The sequence below is a fragment of the Martes martes genome (genome assembly GCF_963455335.1).
Source record: "Martes martes genome assembly, chromosome: 9".
NCBI classification, from domain to species: Eukaryota; Metazoa; Chordata; class Mammalia; order Carnivora; family Mustelidae; genus Martes; species Martes martes.
Genome location: NC_137896.1, coordinates 583,771 through 608,806, shown reverse-complemented (window position 1 = coordinate 608,806; position 25,036 = coordinate 583,771). Strand labels below are relative to the sequence as shown.

General features: G+C 67.1%; 3 protein-coding genes across 3 annotated transcripts; 1 reads left to right on the top strand and 2 right to left on the bottom strand.

Annotated features, from left to right (window-relative positions):
• Positions 1 to 3,092: 3,092 nt before the first annotated feature.
• Positions 3,093 to 4,635, top strand: PPDPF (pancreatic progenitor cell differentiation and proliferation factor). The gene is made up of 5 exons (XM_080812694.1): positions 3,093 to 3,271; positions 3,677 to 3,757; positions 3,922 to 3,999; positions 4,095 to 4,191; positions 4,270 to 4,635. The coding sequence occupies exons 2-5, from the start codon at positions 3,703 to 3,705 to the stop codon at positions 4,382 to 4,384; spliced, it is 345 nt and encodes a 114-aa protein (XP_080668820.1). The 5' UTR covers positions 3,093 to 3,271; positions 3,677 to 3,702; the 3' UTR covers positions 4,385 to 4,635.
• A 1,573-nt stretch (positions 4,636 to 6,208) lies between these two features.
• PTK6 (protein tyrosine kinase 6) lies at positions 6,209 to 12,739 on the bottom strand (the record flags this gene model as incomplete). Its single annotated transcript, XM_080814715.1, is given in 13 exon segments — positions 6,209 to 6,417; positions 6,645 to 6,798; positions 7,947 to 8,125; positions 9,113 to 9,271; positions 9,760 to 9,819; positions 9,822 to 9,912; positions 10,586 to 10,641; positions 10,644 to 10,745; positions 10,993 to 10,999; positions 11,004 to 11,077; positions 11,890 to 11,951; positions 12,511 to 12,604; positions 12,607 to 12,739. Coding segments are annotated over 13 exon segments (1,380 nt in total).
• A 2,884-nt stretch (positions 12,740 to 15,623) lies between these two features.
• SRMS (src-related kinase lacking C-terminal regulatory tyrosine and N-terminal myristylation sites) lies at positions 15,624 to 22,038 on the bottom strand (the record flags this gene model as incomplete). Its single annotated transcript, XM_080813966.1, has 8 exons — positions 15,624 to 15,817; positions 16,040 to 16,196; positions 16,280 to 16,461; positions 16,872 to 17,030; positions 17,130 to 17,313; positions 17,950 to 18,113; positions 18,557 to 18,678; positions 21,662 to 22,038. The coding sequence occupies 8 exons, from the start codon at positions 22,036 to 22,038 to the stop codon at positions 15,624 to 15,626; spliced, it is 1,539 nt and encodes a 512-aa protein (XP_080670092.1).
• Positions 22,039 to 25,036: the final 2,998 nt, after the last annotated feature.

Below are 25,036 nucleotides of genomic sequence, written 5' to 3'. Positions count from 1 at the left end.
CCTGAGCCCCCACTGACCCCCCACCTCCAAGCTCTGCCCCTTGTAACCACCATGCCCGGATTCAGAGCAGGCACCCCACCACCTCAGACACTGTGATCTGGCCGCAAGCCCAAGCCCCTCTTCCCGGCCCTGGGAGCTGTCCAAGGCCCTGGTGGCCCTCAAGCTGACCTCTCGAGCTTTGGGCCCGGAAACCACCGACCGTCCTGCAGGAGGCACAGGGGAGACACACCACAAGGCACCCACACACTCAGCCACGGACCGCGGCGACAAGGGAGTCTAGGGAAGGGGCAGAGCCCCATGGCTGAGGGTCCTTCAGAGAGGAACAAGCCTGGTTCTTTTTTTTTTTTTTTAAGATTTTATTTATTTATTTATTTATTTATTATTTATTTATTAGAGAGAAAGAGTGAAAGAGAGAGCGCGCGAGGGGGGAGGATCAGAGGGAGGAGCCGCAGACCCCCCGCTGAGCAGGGAGCCCGATGTGGGACTCAATCCTGGGACTCCAGGATCATGACCTGAGCCAAGGGCAGTTGCTTAACCAACTGAACCACCCAGGGGTCCCAACAAGCCTGGTTCTTACCAGAATGTTCCTCCCACCTGGGGTCAACGGCACTGACCCATCTGCCCTCTCAGTGACCTCAGCGGCCCAGCAGGCCTGGCCACCTCTCCAGGCTCAGGCCCTGCCACTGCGCTCCCCCATGCCAGGCTCTACTGGCTTCCCTGCTTGTCCTTCCCCCCATCTCCACCTGCCTCGGACCCCTGCTGTCTTGTCTCACCAGGTGGGGGCCCCTGCCCTCTGGACCGGCCCTTCCGCTGCAAGGAGCTCCGGGCTGTCCGGCTGAGCCATGGCTCACGGCGCATGCTCAACAAACCCACGTACCAAGTGTCACAACAGCACAAGGTCTGAGTCAGGGCCAGCCCCGTCCTCCCGGTGCCATGAGAGCCCCTCCCCACGTCTCACTCTGACACCCCCTCTCCAGCATCCCTGCCTGACTCTCTGTTCCTTACTGCCCGTGAAGGTAGGGGCTGTTGGCCCCCACAGTTTTGTGAACCCAAATACCAAATCCCATCACGATTTAAGCCCACCGGGAGCTGCCCCTCGCTCGGGGATGGGGCCCAGAGGCTGCCAGCACGCAGTCCTGCTTCTCAGGGGAGGCTGAGTCAGGAGAGGCACAGGCACCGGGCAAGCCTGCTGGGTGTATGCTGGCCGGCGGGGGCAGGGGGCTCTGCCGGCCACTTCAGGCTAGCATGTGGTCAGGGACTGGCTCAGAGCTGAGACCAGAGGAGGGAGGCTGCTGTCACCCAGTGGGTGGCTCCGGGGGCCCTGAGCAGAGATGGCTGCACCCCAGCATGGGCCCCGGAGAGCCAGGAACACAATGGTGTGGCTTTGGTGCACTTGACCCACTACCAGACTCTAGGTTGGGTGAGTGCAAGGGTGAGGCGGGGATGGCAGATGTCCCTCAAGAATTAAATTCGATTCACACTAAAGTCACACCTAGTTTATGATCCCGAATTAGCCCCCTGAAGGGGGCCAGGAAGCCAGCCCAGAGGCGCCGAGAGTCAGTGAGAGGGGAAGGTCCCCAGGCATGAAGCAGGTTTTGGGGAAGTGGCAGAACGTGAACCAGCTGGCGGGCGCCTGTGGCCATCCTGCCCAGTCAGGTTGTCCCCCTCGTGTGTGAGATCCCCCCGACCCTGGTGAGAACCTCTGCAGCGGGGACTGGCCCACCGGGAAGAGATAAAGGAGGTGGAGAAGGAGCTCCCCTCGGAGGCCCTAGACCACACTGCGGCCCAAGCCAAGTCCCGGTCAGGAAGTCTACAGCCCCAAGCCTCACCCAGCCCAACGAAGGGTCCTATCCAGGGACTGCCAGGCCCTCCCCTCCCAAGGCCTTGACTTCCTGTCTGCTGAGTGAGAGGTTGGGGTGGCGCCAGGAATCCTGGAGGGGTCCTTGAGGGGGCTTGAAGACGGGAAGGGCCCCGGGGGAAAAGGTTATGAGAGCTTCTCCCGGAAGCCCCTGCAGACTTCTCAACACCCGCCGGTCACGAGGGAAGAGACCCCCCCAGCCAGAGCCTAGAGTACAGAGGAGGCTGGGGCTTGGGGCCTGTGAGAAGGGACTGAGGGGCTGGGGGGAGGGCTGATCTCCACCCCAGAGGAGGAAGTCGTCCTCCCGATCTGCAGACCAGGTGTGGCAAGGCCCCACATGCTTCAGGGTTGCCCGGAATAGGGGGCCGCTCTTGACAACCGCCCGTTCAAATAAGCCTCCCTCTGTGCCCCTGCTGCCCTCCCGCTCCTGCCCTCTCTTGCAGCCTGGGCCTGGCCGGCAGCTGGGTGCAGGGAGGCTGAAGCCGGAGGCCGGGTGGGAGTTCCAGAGCCACCGAACTGTGGGGAGGGGACACCTGCTTTGAAGTCCGGAAGGGCAGCAGGGCCCCACGCACGCACACGGTAGCTTCCGGCTGCAGCCCGGTGCCCACCACTGGGGCGAGGGTATGCTGCTGGGGGCCTGCAGACCAGAGGCCCCAGTCTGTCCTGGATGAGAGTGGGACAGGCTCCATCCCCAAGGGAGGAGGCAGAGGAGAGGGTCACTGCAGAGGCTGAACCTCCCGGGCCGGGGTCCAGCGCCCCCACAGCCTCCGAAGGGCTGGAGAGGTTGAGACAGGGTGGACCACCCGCAGTCCCGGAAAGGCGAAGGAGCCTCGCTCTGGGACGGGAGAGAGGCCTCCTTTAGGGCAGGAGAGGTGGCGGGATAAGCCCTGCTCCGGGACCTGGTAGGAGGGTCATTTAATCACCCCAATCCCAGGCCAGGCCGCCCCAGCTTGGACTGACGCCGTGGGCCCGGCCCCCACCAGGGCGGGCGGAGGAGAGCCCGTCCGGGACCGGCCTCGCGGAGACGGGAGGCGGGAGGCGGGAGGCGGTGCGGGGAACGGTCTGGCATGAGCTGGGCGGGGCCGGGGCGGGGGCGGGGCCTGACCGAGCTGTGGGCGGGGCCGGGGCGGGCCGGGGCGGGGCCTGGTCGGGCGGGGGTTGGGGCCTGGCCAGGAGGGGGCGGGGCCTGGCCAGGGGGCGGGGCCTGGCCGGAGCCGAGGGTGCCCCCGCCCTCCGTGACGCGAGCGCGGCGCCGCGATCCAGGCCGGCGCGTCCGCGCGTGCGCACCCCGCGCGGGCTTCGGTCGCGGGGCGGCCCTCGGCGGTCTCTTCTGCAAATGGGCTCCGTGGCCTAGTGTCCCCGTCCCCGCCTCCTGTGGTCGCGCGCCGAGGCCCGCGAGGGGTCGCCGCCGAGGTGAGGCCCCTGGCGGCGCGTGAGTGGGGTCGTGCGGCCCGAGGGGGCACGGGGGACGGCCCCGGGCGCCGCGGCTGGCGGGACCCACCGACGGGCGGACGGAAGGCCGGACGGCCGGGGGCGCGGGGTAGGGCGGCCGCGCGGGCCGGACCGGCGGTTCCCGGAGCCCCAGGCCCGCGGCCCCGCGCACAAAGCGCCTTTGTTGCGGCCGGTGCGGGCCGGTTGGCGCCGCCCGGGACCCGCGCCGCCGCCGGGACTGGCGCTCCGGGAACCGCCCCCGCGGGTCCGTCTGGCCCGCGGCCCTGACCCCGGCGTCTGGATGGGGGCGGGTCGGCCCGAGGGGGGAACGCCCTTCCCGAGGGGCGGCGGGTGACCGGAGGGGCGCCCCGACCCCTGCGTGCGCAGGTCTCCGCCAGCCCCCAGGCGACGGCATGGCAGCCATCCCCTCCAGCGGCTCGCTCGTGGCCACCCACGACTACTACCGGCGTGAGTAAGCCCCTCGCCCTCTGCCCCACAGGCCTCCTCTGGGAGCGGGGAGGGCTGCTAGGGACCTGTGGCTCTGCCTGGGTGCTGCCAGCCTAGCCGGCGCTTGGTGGACAGGGCAGGGGTCGCGGTGCCCTGCGGAGCTGACCCGGGCCTCTCTTCTCCAGGCCGCCTGGGCTCCACGTCCAGTAACAGCTCCTGCGGAAGTGCGGAGTGCGCTGGGGAAGCCGTCCCTCACCCCCCGGGTGAGTGCAGGTCCACTCCCCGCCGGTGGTACCATCTGGGCGGGACCCCACCAGGAGTGGGCAGCAGCACCACGACTCCACTTTGTTCCTCTCAGGTCTCCCCAAGGCCGACCCGGGCCACTGGTGGGCAAGCTTCTTCTTTGGGAAGTCCACTGTCCCGTTCATGGCTACAGTGTTGGAGTCCCCAGAACGGTGAGAACACGTTCCTGGGGGCCAGCACGGGAGATGGGGGCAGGTGGAAGTCACCTCTGACCACAAGCTCTCCCCCAGCTCGGAGCCTCCCCAGGCCTCCAGCGGCACCATCACCAGCGACTCAGCTCTGGAAGCCGTGAGGAAGCAGCCTGGCGGCCGGCCTGGCAAAGCCCACGTGGGGCCGCCATCCTGAGGGCCGAGGCTGGGCTCGGGGAGGTGCTGCGCTCATCAGAGCCCCTCCCCTTCCCTCCCCCTCTTCCTGTAGACCAGGCCGCCTGGCTGCTGCGGGCAGAAGCAACCGGGTTTTATATCAAAATAGCAAAACACCAAAAAGGAAGTTGAGAGAATCCCACTCTTCACTGTCCAAGCCACACGCAAACCTTCCACACACCCTGGAACCATGTGCCTCGCACCAAGTGGAAAATAAACTCCAAGCAGCCAGTAGCCCTGACGGTGTGCGTGAGCTGTGTGCCCCGGGAGCCCTTCCCCACCTCACTTCTCAGCAGGGCAGGAAGTTGGTCTGGCCCAGGTTCACGTGGGCAGGCTGCTTCGGCGAGTGCGGACGGGGAGGGCTCCCCCAGAGCCTAGGGGAACAGGCAGTCCCGGGTGCAGAGGAGAAGCCTCCAGGGCAGCCGCTGAGGTTCGGGTCCTCAGACTTGGCCCCTGCCACTGGGTTCAGGAGCCCCCAGCGAGAGGGAACTAGTGCTCCCCCCAACTCTTGACACCAGGGAGGGCAGTAAGGGAACAGGACCAAGGCTGTCCCAGCTGGTGTGGAGCAGCCCACTGGGCCCTGCTATCTCCAGGTGCCTTCCTAGAACGGTTCTGCCTCTTCCCACCCGTTGTAAGACAAGTGCTGGTCAGGGCGCCCCCCGCCCCAGACACAGGGACCAGAAATTAACACCGAGTGGTAAGGGGTGTGGGGGCATTCCAGAGGGACCTTCTCACCACAGGTAACCCAGCTCTGGACAGACCAACCAGGGACCTGGGGAGGCTGTGGTTGTGCCATTCTCCACCCAGCTCCTCCGGCAGGCATGCTTGGTGGGCTGACAGTGTCCACACTCGCTTAGTGGCCAGCAGGGCTTGGCCCGGGTTGGTGGTTAGGAGAAGGGGGCTTAGTATGAGGTCAGGGGAGCCCGGCTCCCCTCCTGCCGGTCTTCCCCCGGGGCGCGCTGTCAACAGCTGTGCAGTTCCAGGCCGAGATGTCAGCAGAGCTCATGGGCCCTAGGGCTGCAGCCACCATCCTGTCTGCCTCTGTTGTGTCCAGGCAGGAGGATAGGTGGGGGAGGTCCACCTTCCCACCTCTCCAGATGGACCCAGAGTGTGGAGAGGTGCCCCAGAGTCTAGCCCGAGCACTAGCCGGCCTCCCCAGTGTCCAGTCTAGCCCAAGCACTAGCCGGCCTCCCCAGTGTCCAGTCTAGCCCGAGCACTAGCCGGCCTCCCCAGTGTCCAGATGAGTCCCTCGGAGCTCGTGTGGGCAGCTGCTGATCGCCTTGGCCACAGGCAGGAGACAGCAGTGCCCCACCGGCAAACAGTCCGTCTTCACGGAGTGCTGGGAAGTCTGTGTTTCCCCCAAGTCAGGAGCTTGGCATGGGCTGGGTGGCATAGGGTGAGCCTAGCCAGAGCCCAGATCCCTCCCATGCATCGCTGGGGAGGTCCTGACTGAGCTGGTGGGCTTTAGTTCAGGACCAGCAACAGTGCCGCTCCCTTTAGAAAGGAGGGTCTCCGGGCTTCTGCAGAGTTCGAGCTGGAGTTGACAGTGGCGGGCCCTGGCACTTGGCAGGAGCTGGTGTCTTGGGAGCAGACGGGAGGACGGGCAGCCTCAGCTCCCTGGCCGCAGAGGGCAGGCTTCCCCTGCCCCAGGAGAGGGCGGGCCCCCCAGTGTCCAGCCTAGTTCTGGAACTGTCAGCACCTTCAGTGGGCCCGTCCTCCTGATGGGAGGTCCAGGACGGCACTAGGCCCGTCTTCACGGGACCCGGCCTGGTGGCCTTCCGAAGCGGCAGCAGGGAGGGTGTCCCTCTCAGAGCAGGTTTCGGTACCTGCTGACACTGGAGAGCTCCCGCAGGGCTTGGAAGCAGGGCTGGTGCTCGGGGTCCCTGTGCCAGCACGAGAGCATTAGCTTGTATGCGGGGGCCGGGCACTCCAGGGGGCAGGGCGTGCGGTAGCCCAACTCCACCCTCAGGAAGGCCTCATGGTTGGACATGCTTGTGGGGGGGACGGCCAGAGGGGCTGCAGGGCCTGAAAGCTGGTGTCCAGCGAGCCTCTCCTCGCCCCTGGGACACCACGCTGCCCTCTGCCCCCTCCCAGGAAACCCTGGGCTGAGCTCCTGCCTGCTGCCCCCCTGCACACGGATGCCTCCGGAGTGCCACACCTGGGAGGCCGGCTGTGCAGGTGCCAAGTCGTGATGGCACCCCCCGCCCTGTCCACCGTCGGGGACGCTGTCGGGGGCCCAGTACCTGGATAGGGCATCTGATCGCGACTGAAAATCTCATGGAGGAGAATCCCGAAGGGCCAGACATCAGATTTGATGGAGTAAAGCCCTTGGGAGAGGGCCTCAGGGGTGGTCCACCTGTAGGGGATGTTGTGGTCGTGGGAAAGGTAGATGTTCTCCTGCAAGCGGACACGTGCTGAGCGGGCCTTGGCAGCTGCCCACAGCCCCCCCGCCGTGGCCGTGCGTGGGGAGTTGGGGTTCATGGGGGGCCGGTGCAGCTCGGGCCCCGATGCCCACCGTGGGGCCGCTGGAGCCGGTGCAGCTTTCCGTCCCGTTCAGGGCGGGGGGCGGGGCAGGTCAGGGCTGGCATGCACATGCTCTGGTCCCCACGTGGTGTCACTGCCCCGGGGGTGGGCCCATATGAGCACGTGCTTGGTCTGTGACTGCCATGGTGGCCCCTTGGGCGTGCTAGCTGCTTCACACAGCTGCCCCCGGCTCCCCTGGAACGCTCGGACGGCCCAGAGGAATCACGCTCAGCCTGCCTTTCCAGCTGCCGCTGAGTGCTGAGGGAATTGCCTTTCTAGAAGCAACCAGCTCACTATGAGGAAGGAACTGCAGCGTCAGGACAGCCACCCGAGAGCAAAGGGCCCCAGATGCCTGCTCTCAGGGCCCCGGAGCAGAGGGCGCCAGGAACAGCGGGAGAAGCCGTGGAGCCCGTGTGACCCCCGTCTGCTCCAGGAGCGAGCCAGTGACTTCGGGGCTTTCAAGAACTTGGAAACAGCTCTGAGAGGGCATGTGATGACTGTAAGAGATCCCCGTTAAGTGTCAAAAATGTGATTGTGGCTGAGATACTCAAGTGCGCACACGGGGACTTGGGTCTAACTGCGTGGAAGGAGTGGGGGCCTGCCTGGAGGGTCTGATGGGGACAGAGGACTCAGGACATCATTCTGTCCACTCCTGTCTTCTGTGTGTGGGGCGGGTGGGGAAGATGTCTCCCCTGAGCTCACAAGGCTCTCTAGCCTCTGCCCCCACCACACAGGCGAGGCAAACCGCCCAAATGAGCGAGCACAGGCACACCCACCTCCCCAGCCGCCCCTGCCCGTGTGCAGCCTCCCTTTCCTCCTGCGGTCCCTGCGAGCGCGGACGCCTCCCTTCCAGCCTTGGAACCCTCCGGAAAGCCTCCACTCCCCATGCGGCACAGCTCTGGCCCCAGAGCCCGGTATCTCGCCCTCCGGTCTCCCCGAGGCTGAAGGCAGGCAAGCCCCGGATGCCCCAGCTCCAGCCGCAGAGGACACCCTGCACCCCCGCCTCACACCCTGGGCCCTACCTGGACGAGCCTGGCTGGCCCAAAGTCACCCACTTTGCAGATGTTGTGGGTGCCCACAAGGCTGTTCCTGGTGGCCAGGTCCTGGTGGACATAGTTCTGTGACTGCAGGTAGCACATGCCCTCGGCCACCTGAGAGGCAATGTCCACCAGCTCCGAGACGGGCAGGGACCTCTCGGAGTCTGCAGGGCAGGGGGAGTGTGGTCAGAGGGGCTCTGCGTGCCACCGGGCTCAGGCGCCAGGCTGGGCCAGAGGGCAGCTGCCTGACATCACGCTGGACCAGGGGACCCGTCTCAGCCCTTCCAAGGAGGCAGTGAAGGGTTAGAGCCAGAGTGCAGCTGGCACACTCCCTCCACCGCACGCCCCGTTTCTTTTCTGGGAACCCGCACTAAGGCCATAGGAACTCCTCACAGCATTGTCTACAGAGCGGAAAACCTCAGAGCGGTTCCACACCAGGTAACTGGGGAAATGGGCACCGCTCCTGGACATGGTCATGGGCCTGCGGGCGCGCTGTCCCGAAGGACATCTGATTGCGGGGACCCAGCGGCAGTGGTCAGACTTGCCGTGAGAAACGTTCCGTTCCGCGTTCCAAACGTTACCGGGTAAAAATTGCCCGGGCCCACACTTCGCGCAGCACAAGCTTCTCGCCCCGGGGCCGCTCCGACATGCAGAACCCCCGGGGACCGCAGCGGTCGCGTTTGGTTTGGGAGGTAAACGAACAGGTCCTGTGACCAGGGTCTGTGAGTCCATGACATCCTCCGAGTGTGCGCACGCGTGTGTACATGCTCACATACGTCCGAACATGGTGGTGGGGGGGGGCAGCGCCTTCCAGAGAACAAAGAGCTGGGCTGGCGTGTTCTGGAAGCTGTGGCGGGGCAGGCCTCAGGACCTGTGGCTGAAGGGATTAGGGCTGTTCTTGTGTTACTTGTACTTCTCCGTGTTTTCTCCAGTTCCTACAATGAATTGGTGGTGTGTTTCCACAAGATACTTTAAATCCTTTCTCAAGCAGGGCCCGTGGACAAAGGCACCAGAGCTCCCTGGTGGCCTGTGCCTGGTTCGGGGCGATGTGGGTTTCCCCCGCTTTGTGCAAGTTTCCCACGCCCTCCAAAGCACGGGTCCCTTGGATCCCGGGAAAGGAGCCCCGAGTGCAGCCCAGCAGGCCGGCTCACCCCGCAGCAGCTCCAGCAGGTTCCCCTTGGCCATGAGCTCTGTGATGTACACGGGGTCCCCCACGGATGCCACGGCACACAGCGCCAGGATGTGCTTGTGCTGAAGCTTCTTCATGGCCTGGATCTCTGCCTGGAGCGTGTGCTGGTGCAGGAGGTTGTCTGCGGGGTCAGGTGGCCTCGGTGGGTGCAGCCCCAGGCCCAGCCTCCCCCACCCCACCCCCCCGCTGGGGGCCACGGGAAGGGGACGCTGGGCCCACCACCGCTCTCATCACACAGCGGACACCGTGAGTGTGACGCCTGCCCAAGCCCGATATGAGGCAGAGCACCCCCAAGTGTGTCCCCGTGAGCCCCTGATTTCTGAAGGGGGGGTCCAGACCCCTAATGGGTTTAAAGGAGATTTGAGGTGAATCTTCAAATTTCTAGTGGTCTATTTCTTTTACTGGTTTTCCATTCACCTTAAGAATTTAAAATTCCCTTTCTAAATAAATGCATTTAGGTGAAAACCTAGACATTGAAAGGAAAATGCCGCCGGAAGCTGTTGTAGATGCCACACACAGTGCACCCTGGGCCGGCATGTAGCACGCGGGACCCCACCCCCTGAGCAAGGCCAGGAGAGCCTGCTGGGTCCCTGGAGGGGGCCCACTCCCCTCGAGCGATCACCTTAATGGCCACTCGGACCCAGTCCTTCCAGACCCCTTCGAAGACCCCCCGAAGTACCCAGAGCCGAGCTTCCTGCAGAACGTGAACTCCTCGTGCGGTCTCTCCCCGTCTGCCCGGCACGGCGGGGGCTCAGGCTCGGGCTGCAGAGACAGGCGGGGGTGTGGGGCACCCAGCCCACCTTTCAGGAATTCCCCACTCTGACCCCACAACGGGCAGCCTCTGCTCTCTCCTCTGATGCAGGCAACCTCTTGCGGAGGTCCCAGGGTCCAGCACGCGGCCGGGCTTTCCCAGAGGCTGCCCCCGCCTCGGCCGCCCTCTGCCATATCCTGCAGACGCCCTCACCGCCCCTGCAGGGACGAGCCTCTGTGCGCCTCGAGGGCATTGTTGATGCTGTGATGTCGGCCACGGCCACGCAGACAAACCTCCCGGCCAGAGGGACGCAGGACCAGGCAGGAGCACAGCAGACCTTCCCTGTCCCAGGTGCGAGCACAGCCCCCGAGGAAGGCCAGTCCCAGCCCAGGCCGCCTGCTCCCACACCCACGTCTGTAGGACCACAGCGTCAGGACAGCGAGCGTCCCTGTGGCCAGGTCTCCCCGAGGCCCCTTGAGCCAGCGAGCACCCCGGGACCCACACCCGCCCCATGTGATGGGGAGGAGTGGGGGCACGGTGGGGGGCAAGAGGGGGGTGCGGCAGGCACCTCTACCTTCCGGCAGGGCACAGTCAGCCGCAGCCCGTGGGAAAGGCTCCGGCACCTCTACCTTCCGGCAGGGCACAGTCAGCCGCAGCCCGTGGGAAAGGCTCCGGCACCTCTACCTTCCGGCAGGGCACAGTCAGCCGCAGCCCGTGGGAAAGGCTCCGGGCTTTGTGGTCTCCAGGAGCTCGGCCAGGCTGGGGAAGGACGCGGCCTCGCTGAGGTGCAGCGGGCCGGCGCGACGCCAGACCCTGTAATGCCTCACCGCCTGCCTGTCCCGCGCTGCAGGGGTGAGGGGGGAAGCCCGTGGGCTGGGGCGCTCAGACAGCTGCTCCGGAGCCGGCCCTCCTGCCCCGCGGCACGTCCTGCCCCTCGGCACAGCTCCCAGGGACGCGGGACCCCGGGACAAGCCACCCCCTGGAGGGAAGGCCGGTGGGGGGGGGCAGGCAGCGAGAGGGGGCCAGGCCAGGGGCCAGGAGGTCAAGTGCAGGTGTGGCCACAGACGGGGAAAAGGTGCAGGAGGCCGTACCTGAGAGCATAGTCGGCGTCCGGCTTCTCGCTGACCCTGACCAGGAAGCGCCGCCCACTGCCCTCAGCCTGCGGGCGATGCTGCGCTTCCGAGCGGGGGCGGGGCCGGTCCTAAGCCTGTGCTGACCTTCAGCCCACGCCCTCTGACGCACGTCCTCTCACCCTGCCCACCCTGAATCCCAGCCCCCCTCACCCGACCGGCCACCTCCCCATGCCCCCAACCCTGACCCACAGCTCCCCACTGATACGGTCCCTGCCAGAGGCCACTTCATTGCCCATCAGAGACCCCAAATGTCCCAAGTGGCCGGTGTGGACACCAGGAAAGGCCTCAGTGACCCAGGAGGGGTGCAGGCGCCAGCCACCACCCTGCCCAGCATGTTCCCCAAGTGTAGGGTCAGAGCCACTCCTGTCCCAGAAACACACCTCCCATGCCATGAGTGGGGACCGCCTTGTCCTGTGACCTGGGCCACAGACGCTCTGCTCTAGAACCTTAGGACCTGGGGTTCGGCGTCTGAGTGGCTCTACACATGCACACTTAACGCACGTGCCCACCCGTGCTCCCACACACCAGCTGCCACGGCTCAGATAAGCCTGGACGGCAGGGTGGGGCTGCCGGTTGCTCTGCCCTTGGTCCCTACTCCCTCAGGCATCGCTGCCTGGAACCCCTCCCCCTCCCCGGGGTCCCATGAGGGTCACGCCCCACCCTGGCCCACTTAGCGTGTCTGGAATCTCATTTGCTCATTCCTCCAAGCACCCTGCCTCCTTCCTGCTTTTCGAAGGCACTAGGTTCTCAGGACCTCAGGGCTTTGCACCAGCCGTGCTCTGCATGTCCCCTGTCCCGGACGGCCCTCTGAAACCATGCTGTCTGTGACCGCGCGGCTTGTCTCCTCACGCGCACTTGCCCCGTTACTCCTCCGGAGCTTGGGGTCACAGGGGCGCAGGCGGGCAGCGGAGTCCCTCCTGCCGGACCCTCCTGGCCCAGAGCTCAGGCGGCTGCGCACACGCTCGCGTCGCAGTGACCCTCCCGCGTCCTCTAACTAGGTCACGCATCTGGTTTCAGCTGTTTGGAAGGTGGGTGATGCTTTGCTCCCCAAAAGGCCCAGTCCCTGCCGGGGCCTCCCACACAGACCCCCGCCTTGTCGGCCGCCCAGAAGCCCCTGTGGGTCCTTCCTTCCCCTCTGGGTCCTGTCATCACAAAGTGACTGTGGCGGAGCCCAGGGGCGGGGGCCACACGCCTCTGCAGCTCCGTATCATGTCACCCTGCGGGAGCCTAGTCAGCTCTCAGGGGACCGGGAGGGTGGGGTCCAGCCCCAGCCAGGGGGCACGGGGAGGCGGGGTCATGGGCCCCCTGTCCTCGCTGGCCTCCTGGAGGCTGGCCCAGCGCCCCGCCCCTCCCCAGCGCCCAGCAGCAGCGGCACAAAGCTCCCTCTGGAGGGCTGCCCTGCCCTGAGCTCTTGAGGGGCTGCAGGGGGCCAGGGGGCACCTTGAGGGGACCCACAAGGGCCACGGGGACACTCACAGCTCAGACTCCACCATCTCCTTCTCGGCCAGATAGTTGTGGGGGACGTAGCCCTCGATCGGCGGCCTGCCCGCCTCATCCAGCGGTGTGGCCCCCACCACTCCTCCTCCTTCCTGGCCACGCGGAACAGACCCCCCGCCCGGAAGGTCAGCTCCTCGGCCGTCCGGGCCTCAAAGTCCCAGAGGCCCACATACTGGGGGCCCCGGGGAGCCTGGCCCCAGGACGCCATGGCGGGTGCCACGGCAGGCCCGGCCTCCTGGCCTCACCGCCAGCTCCTGGGCGGCCCACAGCACCCCTTGTGGCTGGGAGCCGTGGGCGGGTGGGGCGGACCCTGACAGGCCGCCCCACCCAGCCGAGGGGCCAGCCCACGTCTGGTGAGGAGAGGCCCTGCCGGGCCACACCTGCTCCTGCCGGGGCTCCCTCCCTGGGCTGCCCAAACTCCCAGGGCTCCCCCGACCCTCCGACCTGCTGAGGCCACCCGGGAACTGCTCTTACCTGCTCCAGGATGTGTGCCCACCACGTGGGGGAGGGGAGGACTGAGTAAGCCATCAGACAGGGCCCTCCTGGGGTCCACTTTAGGGGTGGGGGCTCAGGGATGAGTGGAACCGAGGTGGGAGGGGGAGACGAGGGCTGGAGGCCTGTGGGTAAGTCACCCCTGCCCAACACTCCGGGGCCTCTGGGACGGCGCGGGACGGAGGGCCAGCGAGCTCACGGAGTCGTGGCTGGAGGCCCAGGGGGCTGCTGCCTTCCCCTCTGGACCCTGGAGCCTCTCACCACGGTCACGACCACCAACCACTGAGGGGAGCTGGGGTGGCCACACCCATCCCAGACGTTGGCCTCCAGGGGACAGTAAAGGGCAGGCAGGTGCTGGAAAGAGGGAGCCCACACGGGGGCCGTGGGCTGGGGGACAGCAGGGGCCACAGCAGAGAAGAGCCCTGCGGCGAGATGGGGACCAGGGCATGGAGAGGGCTCAGGGTGAGCGCCTTCGGTCCTCGGCCGCCCGTCTGAGGGGCTGTGGGGACTCTGGCCCATGACGGGAGCTCCAGGAGGAGGATGACCGGGGGAATCTTGTACTAAGCCTGACTTAAGCACCACTCACTCCATTTCGAGATCGAGAGGAACGTGTATTACGAGTAAGTGTGCGATCACCCTGGCGCCGCTTTCATTGCCGACGAGGGTGGGGAAGGGGCCAGGGAGCAAAGCACGGGGCAGGCTGGGGGGCGGGGTCTCCGCTGCGCCCGGGCTGCGTGTCCAGGCCTCATTGCTGGGCAGCATGCTCCGGTCACCCCCGCCCTCAGACCCGGTCGTGAGCTCATGCCCGGGGCCTTGGTGTGTCTCTCGGGGCGGACGTCCAGGGCTCTCCCAGGGCAACACGGGGAAGCGGGACAGTATTGAGACAGAAAGTCCCCGCCCCTCCTGGAGGCCCAGGCACCAAACCTGTTGGGCCTGTGGCTGACAGACCTGCCAGGAGTGCACCACTGACCACCACTGACCACCACGATCACCGCCTCTGGTCCCAAGCCCAGCACACCCCTTCCCTCAGGCCCGCGTCACACTCGCCTGCTGCTGTGTCGGGGGGCGGTAGGGGAAACGTCCAGCTTCATCCCTCACCGGGAGGCCGCTCAGCCCTCCCAGGGCAGGAGGGTTTGGTCAAGGCTGCCGGCCAAACCCTTCGCTCCCACCAGCCCCGCCCACGCTGGCACCCGAGGCTCAGCCCTGACCCAGGCTGGTCTGGCCTCAAGTGGCTCGTGCCCACCTCCTCCCTTTGTGTTGCCCTCACCCGTGGTGACCTCGGCACCCTCTCCCTCTCCTCCAGGAAGCCCCCCACCACTCCGGCCCTGCACAGCCTCTGTGCCCACCTAGGAGTCCCAGCTCCCCGCTGCGCCCGCCCCTGGGCAGGGCCGGTGTCCGTGGGGAGGGGCTAATGGGCCTCACGGTGCAGAGCTGACCCTGAACGGTGCGTAGAGGACTGTTCCCTCCGGGGACGAGCAGCAGAAGGCCTCTGCCCTTTCATCCCACAAGCCTTCCGGGGCACAGCTGCCACCATAGGGGTCACAGGACAGTGGGGGATGAGGACCCTGAACACAGACCCCACCTGCCTGGTCCCTGTGCCCCTCGGGTCCCTCTCGTGGTGACTAGAGCTGGCGGGGTGAGAGAGAACAGGCGTGTCCCACCCGGCTCCTCATTCAGTGACGCCAACAGTGGCTTGAAATCAGCCCGAGCAGGAGCAGGCATGTTGACCCGACGCCATGGGATCCAGCCCCACCCCTGTCTGACCCCGGGCCAGCACCCGGGGCCCAGAACCCTCGACCTCCGCCCCACCCCCAGAGAAGGACCTCGAGTCTCCCTGCCCCAGGAATGACCATGCAGCCTGCCCTGCCCGTGGCCTGACTCGGGCTCCCCCAGTTTCAATCCCAGCCCCAGGGAGATGGAGTGGGCTGCTTGGTCCTGCGGGGGTCCTGTTCCCTGGGGCGGGGCCCTGGGCCACGTGGGGGCCAGCTCTGCTTCCAGGGACCGGCTGGTGGACCTCCCCATCCGCTCCGGCTGCTGTTCCGGGTCTGGGCGCCGAGGCCCATGCACGATGCAGGTCTGAGTCCGTCGCCGCACGTTTTCCGAGCACTCAGGTCTGCACACAGCCAGCAGGGTGCCCAGCCCGTGCCGTGTCGGCCCCGTGCCGCCTCGGCCTGGGAGCCCAGCGTCGGCCATGGGGGGACTTTGCCAAAAACTGGGGAGCCTCTGGCTGTTGGCCCCGGGAGGAGTCGGGCTGCCCGGGGCAGCAGGGGTGGGCAGGGGGCCGTGACCCAGGCTCAGGTCTCCTCCGTCCAGCAAATCTCACGGCCGGACGACATTCCGGCGCCACCCCAACTGCTGTGCCGAGACCTCCCCTCGCCGGGACACCAGGTCCCGTGGAGCAGAGGACACCAGCCCTCCCGTCTGAGGGGACATCTTCACGTGTCGTGTGCCAGTCCATGCGTCTGTCAGGCTGTGAGGACCACAGCCAGAGGCTGCTCCAGGCCGCCGGCGCCCCTGGATGTGTCGACAGCCAGCATCGTCCTGGGGGGACACACCAGGCAGGGAGGCGTGGCCCCAGCCCCCGTGTCCAGCATCCCAGGTCACGTATGGGCAGGGGCGAGGCGCCTGTGGGCGGCACTCAGCTTCTCCCGCAGTGTAGCAAAGGCTGGCCTCTCCTCAGGGCTGCCCTTCCAGCACTCCAGCATGAGCGCGTAGACCCCCGCCGGGCAGGGGGCCGGGCGTGGCAGCCGGTACCCTCGCGTGACCTGCTGCAGGGTCTCGTGGTTGCTCAGTCCTGCAGAGGGGCCACAAGAGGAGCTGGGCACCCTGCCTCTGCGCTGGGTCACGGTGCCCACCTCCCCCCAGCTCCTGGCCGGACCTGGCCCAGCAGGTGGCCTGGAGGCGTGGTGCCCCTTCTGGAACTGGGGACTCCCCGGGGCAGGCTGTGCCTCCTCCCTCAGACTACATAGGCCTTGTTGAGGCCTTGCCTCCTCCCTCAGGCTCCCTCGCAGCCCACCTTCATAGGGACACTGGCCATAGGTGAAAACTTCATAGAGCAGAACTCCGAAGGACCAGACGTCTGACTTCTGAGAATAGATGCGATAGTTGGCCGCCTCGGGCGCCGTCCACTTGACGGGGATCTTGGAGCTGCTGCTTGGGGAGTAGATGTCGTCCTGGGTGTGGGGAGACCAGGGGTGGGTGGACCAAGCGGCTCCCTCCCTTCCGAGCCACGGCGGGGTTGGGGGCCCGAACCGACCTTGAGCAGCCGGGCCAGGCCGAAGTCAGCCACCTTGCACGCCAGGTCGTCACCAACGAGCACGTTCCTGGCCGCCAGGTCACGGTGTACGATGCGTCGACCCTCCAGGTAGCTCATGCCCTCGGCCACCTGGCAGGCAAAGCTCAGCAGGAGAGGCAGGCCCAGGGCCCGTCCCTCGGGGCCTGTGGGGCGAGGTGGACGGTCAGGGGGGCAGGGTCTGCACTGTCACCTCCCCCCACGCCTCAGTGTCCTAATCCCTCAGATGGAGTGAGATCGGCGCCCCCAGCCCAGGCCACGCGGCGGGAGTGGGCCGTGCTGTACAGTGACCGCTCCTGGGCCCCCAGAGAGACCAGAGCCAGGGAGGGGCACAAGAATGGGGACACCGAGGCGCCCAAGCCCACTGCTCTCGGCTCCACTCGGAGCACAAGGCTCTGACTGTGCCCCGGGGCCCGAACCCACGGGCCAGAGCCCATTGCACCCCTCTGAGCCTCAGACAGTCAAGCCTGGTGCAGCCTCGGAGGGTCACGGTTGTGCATGGAAGCCTGGGCCCCCCGGACAGTCACCAGCGGGGGGCGGGGAACCAGCCACTCACTCCCCAGGAAGGCCTGCAGGCTGCCCTTGCGCATGAGCTCCGTGACGATGTACACGGGCTGGCCCGCCGAGCACACGGCGTGCAGCTGGATGAGACGCTCGTGCCTCAGGCTCTTGAGGGTCTGGATCTCCTTGCTGAGGTCCGCGAGCTTCATGTAGGCTGCGGGAGAGGGCACAGCTCCGGGACCCCCCCACACCACCCTGTGGCTGCCCCAGGGCTCCAGGGGTCCGAGGGCAGGGGCGGGCAGGCCTCACCCACCTGACTTGATGACCTTGACCGCCACTGGTGTGGAGCCGAGCCACAGGCCCTCCCACACCTCCCCGAAGTAGCCTTCACCCAGCTTCCTCCGCAAGGCAAACTCGGAGCGAGGCCGCTCCCACGCGTCCTGCTGGGGGGGCTTCTGAGGGGGCGGGGGACACTCCGGGCCTCTGCCTGCTGCTCCCTGGAAAGGGGGGGGCGGTGTCTCCCAGAGCGCCAGGCCTCCAGCCCCTCTGCCTGGCCAAGGCCGGAGCAGCCAGGTGTGGACCTCCTGAAGCCTGGCCCTAAGTGGCACCTTTGCTGGGGGTGGACACCCATCCACGAATAGTCACGGCCGGGCTGTCATTAGCAACCAGAACAACCGGTTTGCTGCCTGGCCCCGGCGGGACGGCTCGGCCCCGAGAGCCGGGGTGCCACTGCCCAAGCCAGGGCACACGGCCCAGGGAGCGTCCCCTCCTACAGCTTCCGTCTGGGGCCTGCGGCTGCTGCGAGCGCCCCCCCCAGACGCCTCCCTAGGCTTGTCCCCAGCCCTCATGGCCCCTCTGCAGAGCTGGGTCTGGGACTGGGGGACCCTCCAGGTCTCATCCCACCCCTGCCCCAGAAGTCCCCAGAGGTGGAGATGCTGCCCCCACGAGGGCAAACCCAACCCCAGGCAGGGCCCTGGCCAGAGTGCGGAGGCGTGGCCAGGGCTCTCAGGGCCCCCAGGCCTTTTCGGACCCCCCAGCCATGCTCAGAGACCGGCCTGGGCCTCCTGCCTGGCTCACAGCCCCGGACGTGTGCTGGCCAGTCGGGCGAGAGGTGCGGCCGGGGCGCGGCTCACCTGGGCCACGCAGGGCTGCCGCGGCGGGCTCTGGGTCAGCTTCCAGCCGGCCTTGTAGTAGGCGAGCAGCTCCTCCAGGCTGGGGAAGAGCCGGCCCTTCTGCAGGTAGAGACCGTCGGCCGCCGTGGAGATGCGGTAGTGGTGGACTTCGGCCTGCGCCCGGACTGGCAGTGGGCACAGGTGAGGGCCACGTCTCGGCGGCAGCCTGCCCCAGCCCCTCCCAGCACCCTGGCCGGAGAAGCACCACAACCTTCCCCGGGCCGGGCTCAGGTCGGGCCTCGGCGCCTCGCGGGAAAGTGGGGAGTGTGGGCAGCTGCAAGCTGGGGGGCAGTGAGGGGGCCGCAGGGCGGGCACTCGGGGGACGCTCAGCGCACGGATGAGTCCGAGAGTGAGCGGACATGGGAGGGGAGGGTGAGTGAGGAGAGAGCCCCGGTGGGGGATGGGCAGGGGAGGGAAGGGGGTGGGGGCCGGAGGGTGAGCCTGCAGGCCGGCAGACTAGCAGGCGAGGGGCGTGAGGTGCCCAGGCCGGACGTGGGGCCGGCAAAGCCCGGGGAGCACTGACCCCGAGGTCAGCGCGGGGACAGAGGCGCGAGCGGCCGTCCAGTACCTGAGAGCGAATAGTCCCCACGGCTGCTCTCGCTGGGCCGGACGAGGAAGGCGCCCGGGGCGCTGGCCGGGGACAGGAGCAGCTGCTGGGCGCGGGCGCGGCTCATGCCGCTGAAGTACCAGCTGCGGAGGGCGGGTGCGGCGGTCACCACCGGGCCGGCCCGATGGGCCGCTGTCCCCATGCTGCTCAGAGGCCCTGATGCCCGACGTCCCTGTTGCTCAGAGTCAGGGGCTCCCAGAGCCCAGGGCCAGGGGCCCGGCCCCGGGTCTGCACCTGCCCCAGCCCTCGGTGCCCCCAACTCTGGAGCCATCAGGGAGGAGACAGGAGGCCCTCTTGGGCCAACACAGAGCTCCCACGGCCACCGACGGTGACCTGAGTCAGGTGAGACGTCTGTCCACATGCCTCAGCCCCGGTGAGGGGCCCCGGCTAACAGCCTCAGTGCCCGTTAGCCCTGCTCCCAGAAGGGCCCAACCCCAGCCAGGGGCTAACATGCCAGGCTCAAGACTGCTGAGCTCCTACTGGAGGGGGGGTCCACCGGGAGCCTGGGGGCCCTGATGAGCCGCCCCCAGCCTGCAGAGAGAGGTGGACCGTGGGGACGACAGAAGCGTGGCCAGGAAGGCCCTGGGGGAGGCAGCGGTGCCAGGCTGGGCAGGGACTCTGGGGAGGCTGGAGGAGGCTCAGAGCATCCCATGGCTGCCGAGAAGGGGCCCTGCCTGGTGCAGGCCAGCCCGAGCCCCTGGCCCTCTGCATCTACAGAGATGCTCCCTCTCTGAGCACGCAGGCGGCAGGGACTCCCAAGGGCCTGCTCCTCGGTCTGAGGGAGTTCCCCAAGGCCGGGAGCCCACACAGCTGCGCATGGACAAGGACAGGGGAGAGCCTGCTGGGACCCCCGGCTGACACCCCACCTGGGCTGTGGTCACCCAAGTCACACCACATGCATCTCCCCGGCTCCACATTCTTAGAAGGGGAGCGGGATGGCCCCTGGCCCCACCCCATCTCCTGTGTCTGCTTCCCAAGGTCCAGGGAGGGGAACCCCCCACCTGAGTCGGCTTCCCAGCCTGGAACCTCCTGCTTCCTGCAGATTCTGGGGACCCTGGGGCAGGAGGCCTGCTCCCTAAGGGAGAGCCTCAACCACGCGGGCAACAGCCCTGTGCGCATGGCCCTTGTCTCCTCTAAAGTGGGGGAAACGGAGGGCCGGGGGCTAGCTCTGACCCCTGCACTGCAGGAGCAGCACTTACCCCAGAGGACCTAAAGCATGACTCAGAGTGAGTGGACACAGGAGGCGGTGCCCTGAAAAGACGGGGCTGGGTGGATGGGAGCTGCTGGAACCTGGGGGGAGGCCGCGGACGGGCAGGAGGGGGACCGAGATGCGCCCGCTCTTGGCAGAGAGGCCCACGCACCCCATGAAGAGCCGCAGGGAGGGAGTGGGAACCAGCGCGGCCAGAGCTGGCCCTGGGGCTGGGCTGAGGGGCTGCCCCGAGGGTAAACCTGGAGACTGAAGAATGGGGCGACGGCAGACAGGGAGAGGCCCCCGCGACACCAGAAGGGAAGACCGGCAGGCAGGGCAGAGAAGGGTCGAGGACCCGGGGACGCGGGTCCCCAAGACCAGACCTGGTTGGGCAGCAGGCTTCTGGAAAGCTGACAGACTCCTTTCGAGACACACTGATTAGGAGCGAGAGCTACAGCCCCCTAAGGCCCCGGGGCTCCATCCGCCAAGGGCCCCTGCAGCCAGGCGCTGCCCCCTGACACCCGGTGGCCAGGAGAGCTCCCAGGGGCAGGGCCGCCGAGGCCCTTCACAGGACAGCAGGGCTGCGGGCGCACAGAGAACCGGAAGCGCCCTCGTCCCCAGCCCTCCCCCGGAGCCGAGGGCCAGGGATGTTCTGGGAATCTCTCCCTGGGGTGGGGCAGCGGCCAGGATGACACTGGGGAAGCCTCACTATCAGGGTTGATGGTCCTCCCCCTGCCCGGCCAGTCTGGGCCAGGTGTCTAGGGCTAATGACACCGCCAGTGTGGCCAGCCCTTTGATCCCCGGCCCAGGCAAACAGTCATTAGCGCTTCCTCCCGGCACCGCCCCGTTTCGACCCTCCAAGAGCAGCTCATGGGATCTGTCCTCCACTCGCAGAGGGCTCTGGGCCCCCTCCCTATCAGAATGGCTGCCTGGTCCTTCCCACCCCTCCCAGCAGGCTGGGCCAGGGGCTAGGGTCCAGAGTCCCCTCAGAAGGGGCCTTCCTGGGACTCGGGCTTTTCCCATGCCACGTACAAACCCCCCAGGAGGCTGTGGGAGAGCCGAGGGGCTCTGTCTCCAGGGACAGGGCCCAGGCGAAGACGGCTCACAGCTGTGCCGGGAGGCCACCCTGTCCTGTTGACCCTAAGCCTGGGCTGAGAGGTCATCTCTTCCCCAGGCCCTGTGGGAGAGCCTCTACTCTCTGCCTCCCCTCCGTAATTGCAGAGTGGGTGAGCAAACAGCCGGCCTCTGGCCGGCCAGCCAGCCTGTGGACTGCCCAGGCCCTGGGGGCTTTGGGCATGTTGGGGGGAATGGCTGAGTTCCCCCTACCTGCATCTCTCAAAACAAGCCTCTTTGGGAGCAATTCCAAAGGCCGGCCATGTGTGCCCCATACCTGGCCCGGTGCAGCAGGGAGAGTGCCGGGTGAATGTGGACCAGTGAGGGGGCAGACAAGCTCTCCCCTCGGACTCAGCACATCAGCCCCTGCACCCACTGGTCACCCTCTCCTCCCTCACAGCATCTGGACAGCCTCTCTTATGTCCTCATCGGGAGCCCCTGGCTAGCTGGACCATGCCCCAGAGGGCCCGCCGTGCTGCATGCCCAGCCAGTGGCATGCACACACGCTGTCCAGCTGACTCCCCACTGGCCCTGACTGCTCCTGCTGGACTCATTCGCTCTTAGCCGTACTGGGACACAGTCCCTGGTGTCTGTCCCCCACCCCTGTGTGTTTGCCCACCGCTGCGTGGCAAGGCCTGGAGGGTCCTGGCCCCAGAAGGAGGGAGGGAGGGAGGGAGGGAAGGAAAGCAGGACGGCTCCTGGACATGCGATCCTGGGACTCAGTCCCGCCCTTTCCCCTGACTGCCCCGGCAGGTGATACTCACGGGTGGTCTGAGAGCGTCTCCGGGGTGGCCCTGGCCAGGTGGGTGATGGGTACCAGCCCAGTACTGGGCGGGCCCGAGAGCCTGCGGGCAAAGATGTAGTCGCCGTCCTCTCTGAGGGCGCAGAGCCTGTCCCCGCGGCTGACGCTCAGCTCTGCCGAGCACCGCGCGGTGAAGTCGGAGAGTGCCCTGAAGAGCTGTGCGGGCGCCGGGGGCCTGCAGGGCTCCGTGGCGGGGGGCTCCGTGGCGGGGGGCTCCGGCCCAGCGCTGGCCGCGGGGTCGGGGAGCCCCGGGACGCCGTCGTCCCGCGCGGCCACCGGCCAGATCTTGTCCCAGAGGAAGGACAGGAAGGTCAGCCGCCTCCTGAGGAAGGGCTCCATGCTCCCGGGCCGCCGGCGCGGAGCCTGGGGTCGCGCAGGGGGGCGGCCGCAGCGGCGGGGCTTAGGACTCGCCCGACAGAAACCAGAAGGGCCGACGGCCGCCGAGCGTCCGAGCCTTACTGCTGGCGTCCCTGGTGGCGCAGAGTGTGGGGACAGGTCACTCCAGAGGACCCTCCAACAAGGCGCGCGACCCCGCTCCCCGCCCGCCTCCTGGGCCGGGGCTCAGACCAGGTGGGGCGCAAAGTGGCCCTCCAAGCCCCCCCGGCTACACGACGGCCGCTCCTGTGCTCGACCTCTGGGGTGTCTCGTCCCCCACCGCTCCGAGCGCTCTTCGGGGCTGGGGCTGGGACGGGTCCGCCCGGGTCCGGCCCGGGACGCGCCTCGGGGGGCGGGGCCTCGGGGCTTCGGGGGCGGGGCTTCGGGGCGGGGCTGTGGGAGCGCAAGTGGGTCGCGGTGGGGAAGGGGGTCAGCGCAGGTGAACTGCGTGCCCACCCTTGTCCTCAGAGACGTGGGGTTCCATGACCCGGGCAGCCGCCGTGCAGCACGAGCCCCTGGTTGCCTAGAAGGGAGCTGGATTTGTGTAAAAGCGGCCTGATTTCGGGGCGCCTGGGGGGCTCAGGCTGTGATCCCAGGGTGCTGGGGTGGAGCCCCGCCTCGGGCTCCCTGCGAGCCTGCCTCTCCCTCTGCCTGCCGCTCACTGCCCTTGCTTCTTCTGCCAAATAAACAAGACCTTTAGGAAGGAGGGAGGGAGGGAGGGAGGGAGGAGACTGTTCTTTAAATGTCGGTCAAATCCGTCAATATAAAAATTCTATGTAGGGCAGAGCCTTGCGCGCTCAGCCAGGAGGCCCTGCGGCCAAGGCGGGAGCTGGGACTGCTGGGGGCAGCCTGGGACTCTGGGGAGGGAGGGAGGCTCCCTCCACGGGGGTCGTTACAAGATAACGTGGGACAGCGGGGTGCTCAGTGAGCCGCAGAAGGGCTTCATAGGTGCTGCACGGGTGATGCGCCATATGCCTTCTGGGCCACTGTGAGCCAGGAGACCCCCCCCACAGCCACTGCTGGGCTGGGGGAGGCTCTGACACCCGACTCCCACCTCAGGGCTGGGAATGGGGGTGCTATAGCACACAAGGGTGGCGGGTGACCCTGGGAGGGCCTGCGCCACCCCTCTTACTCAGCTCCCTGGAAGGGGCCAGGCCCCTGCTCGTGGAGGCACACTCTGCCTGCTGCCAGCTCAGCGTCTGTTTCCTGGCCAGACGGAGAGAGCAAACTCTGGGGGCCCTGGGGCTGAGTCTGTGGGAGGTGGGCTCCCAGCCCCAGGACCACCGGCATGCTCCTGCCCCTGCTGGCCTCCCCCGAGCGCAGCCCGGTCAGTACCCGTGGTCGTGACTGAGCCCATCCCTCCTTCCCAGTCCCACCCTGGATCAACGGCTGAGTGTGCGTGTTCGGTGTTTGCAAGTGGCCAGCAAACAGGGGTGACGACTGTTTGACCCGGGAGAAGCCGGACCCCCACTCCCCGCCCCCAGAGCTGCAGCAGACCACCTCCCCCTGAAACACCCTGGGCGCTCCCTGGGGCCCGCGTCCAGATGACCAGCTCGTCCGCTGTGCGAGCTGTAATGTGGCGATGCGGCCAGGAGCTGGCCCTCCCCGGCGTCCGAGCAGCTCTCTGGGGCTCCCACGGCCTGGAGGGGGCAGGGCCCCCCCCCAGGGGCAGGCTCTGTGGAGCAGAGACTCATCCTGGGGGAAGGCGGTCACTGAGAGGAATGCAGGTGAATTACAAATCCAAACAGGGAAGGGTCTGCAAGGGCCCCGAAGCCTCTACTCCACCAGCCTGGCGGGGAATTGGTCTGCCCCACCCCACCACGCGCCCCTCCCTTTATACCTACGCGCTCCTCTCCTGGGAAACCACGCTTCGAGCCTCTGGCCCCTTCGGCCGCAGGAAGGCCCTCTCAGGTCATGGGAGGGTCCCGCTTGTGCTGGCCGTGCTCGGTCAAGCGCTCAGAGCACTGGGCACGGATTCCTCCTGGACACTCCCAGGCCCTCAGAGCCATAGTGACCCAGCTGCTAGGACTCAGCACACCCCACCTGGTGCCCAAGGCACGCAGGGAGGGACCTCCTCAGTCCTCAGGCCTCCATGCTCAGCACCCAGGCCTCCTGTCGGCCCAAGCAAAGCCCGAATGGGGTCGGGTCGGAGGAGCGCAGTGGGTTGTGCTGCAAATCTCCGCCCCCCCCAGTGGCATCCTACAGAAACAAGGTTCTGTGCGCTCTCCTTGAGGTCAGAGCGGGGGCATTTTCCAGCAGGAACACGTGCTGGGCAGTGGGGGCCTGGCTGGTCAGGAATGCCTGGCCCATCTCCAGATGATGGTCCCCGGAGGGAGAAAGGCTCCTCTTCGCCTGTCCCCGGGCAGTGGGCTCTGTAGGGAGCACCCCACGCACGGCCATATCCCTGCCAGGGCTAACCTCCATCCCGTCACCCCCAAGTCCCCAGAGCACCTCTCTTCACTCATCGGTCCCCTCCAAGCAGCCTATGGCTCTTGTGCGCACACACTCCAGGCCAGGGGGCCGGCAGCAAGAGCCACTTTTTTTTTTTTTAAGATTTATTTGTTTGACAGAGAGAGCAAGCACGGGTAGGCAGAGCAGCAGACAGAGGCAGAGGGAGAAGCAGGCTCTCTGCGAGCAGGGGGCCCAACACGGGGCTCGATCCCAGGACCTTGGAATCATGACCCGAGCCACAGGCAGGCGCTTAACCGACAGAGCCCCCCAGGCGCCCCAAGAGCCACCTCTGTCCGTCTCTCCGTCTTGCTGTCAGCAGCTATTAGAGTCGCCTCACCCCTGCTGGCCTGCCCCCCAAGCTCCAGCGTCCCTGCCTCACCTTACGCACCTGGCTCGGCAGCGCGCCCAGGCCCCAAGGACGACCCTGCCCTGACCCGGCCGCTCTCCCGTTAGCCTCACCTCCTCCAACAGCCCCAACCACAGAGAACGGTGCTGGTGGGGCTGGGGAGGT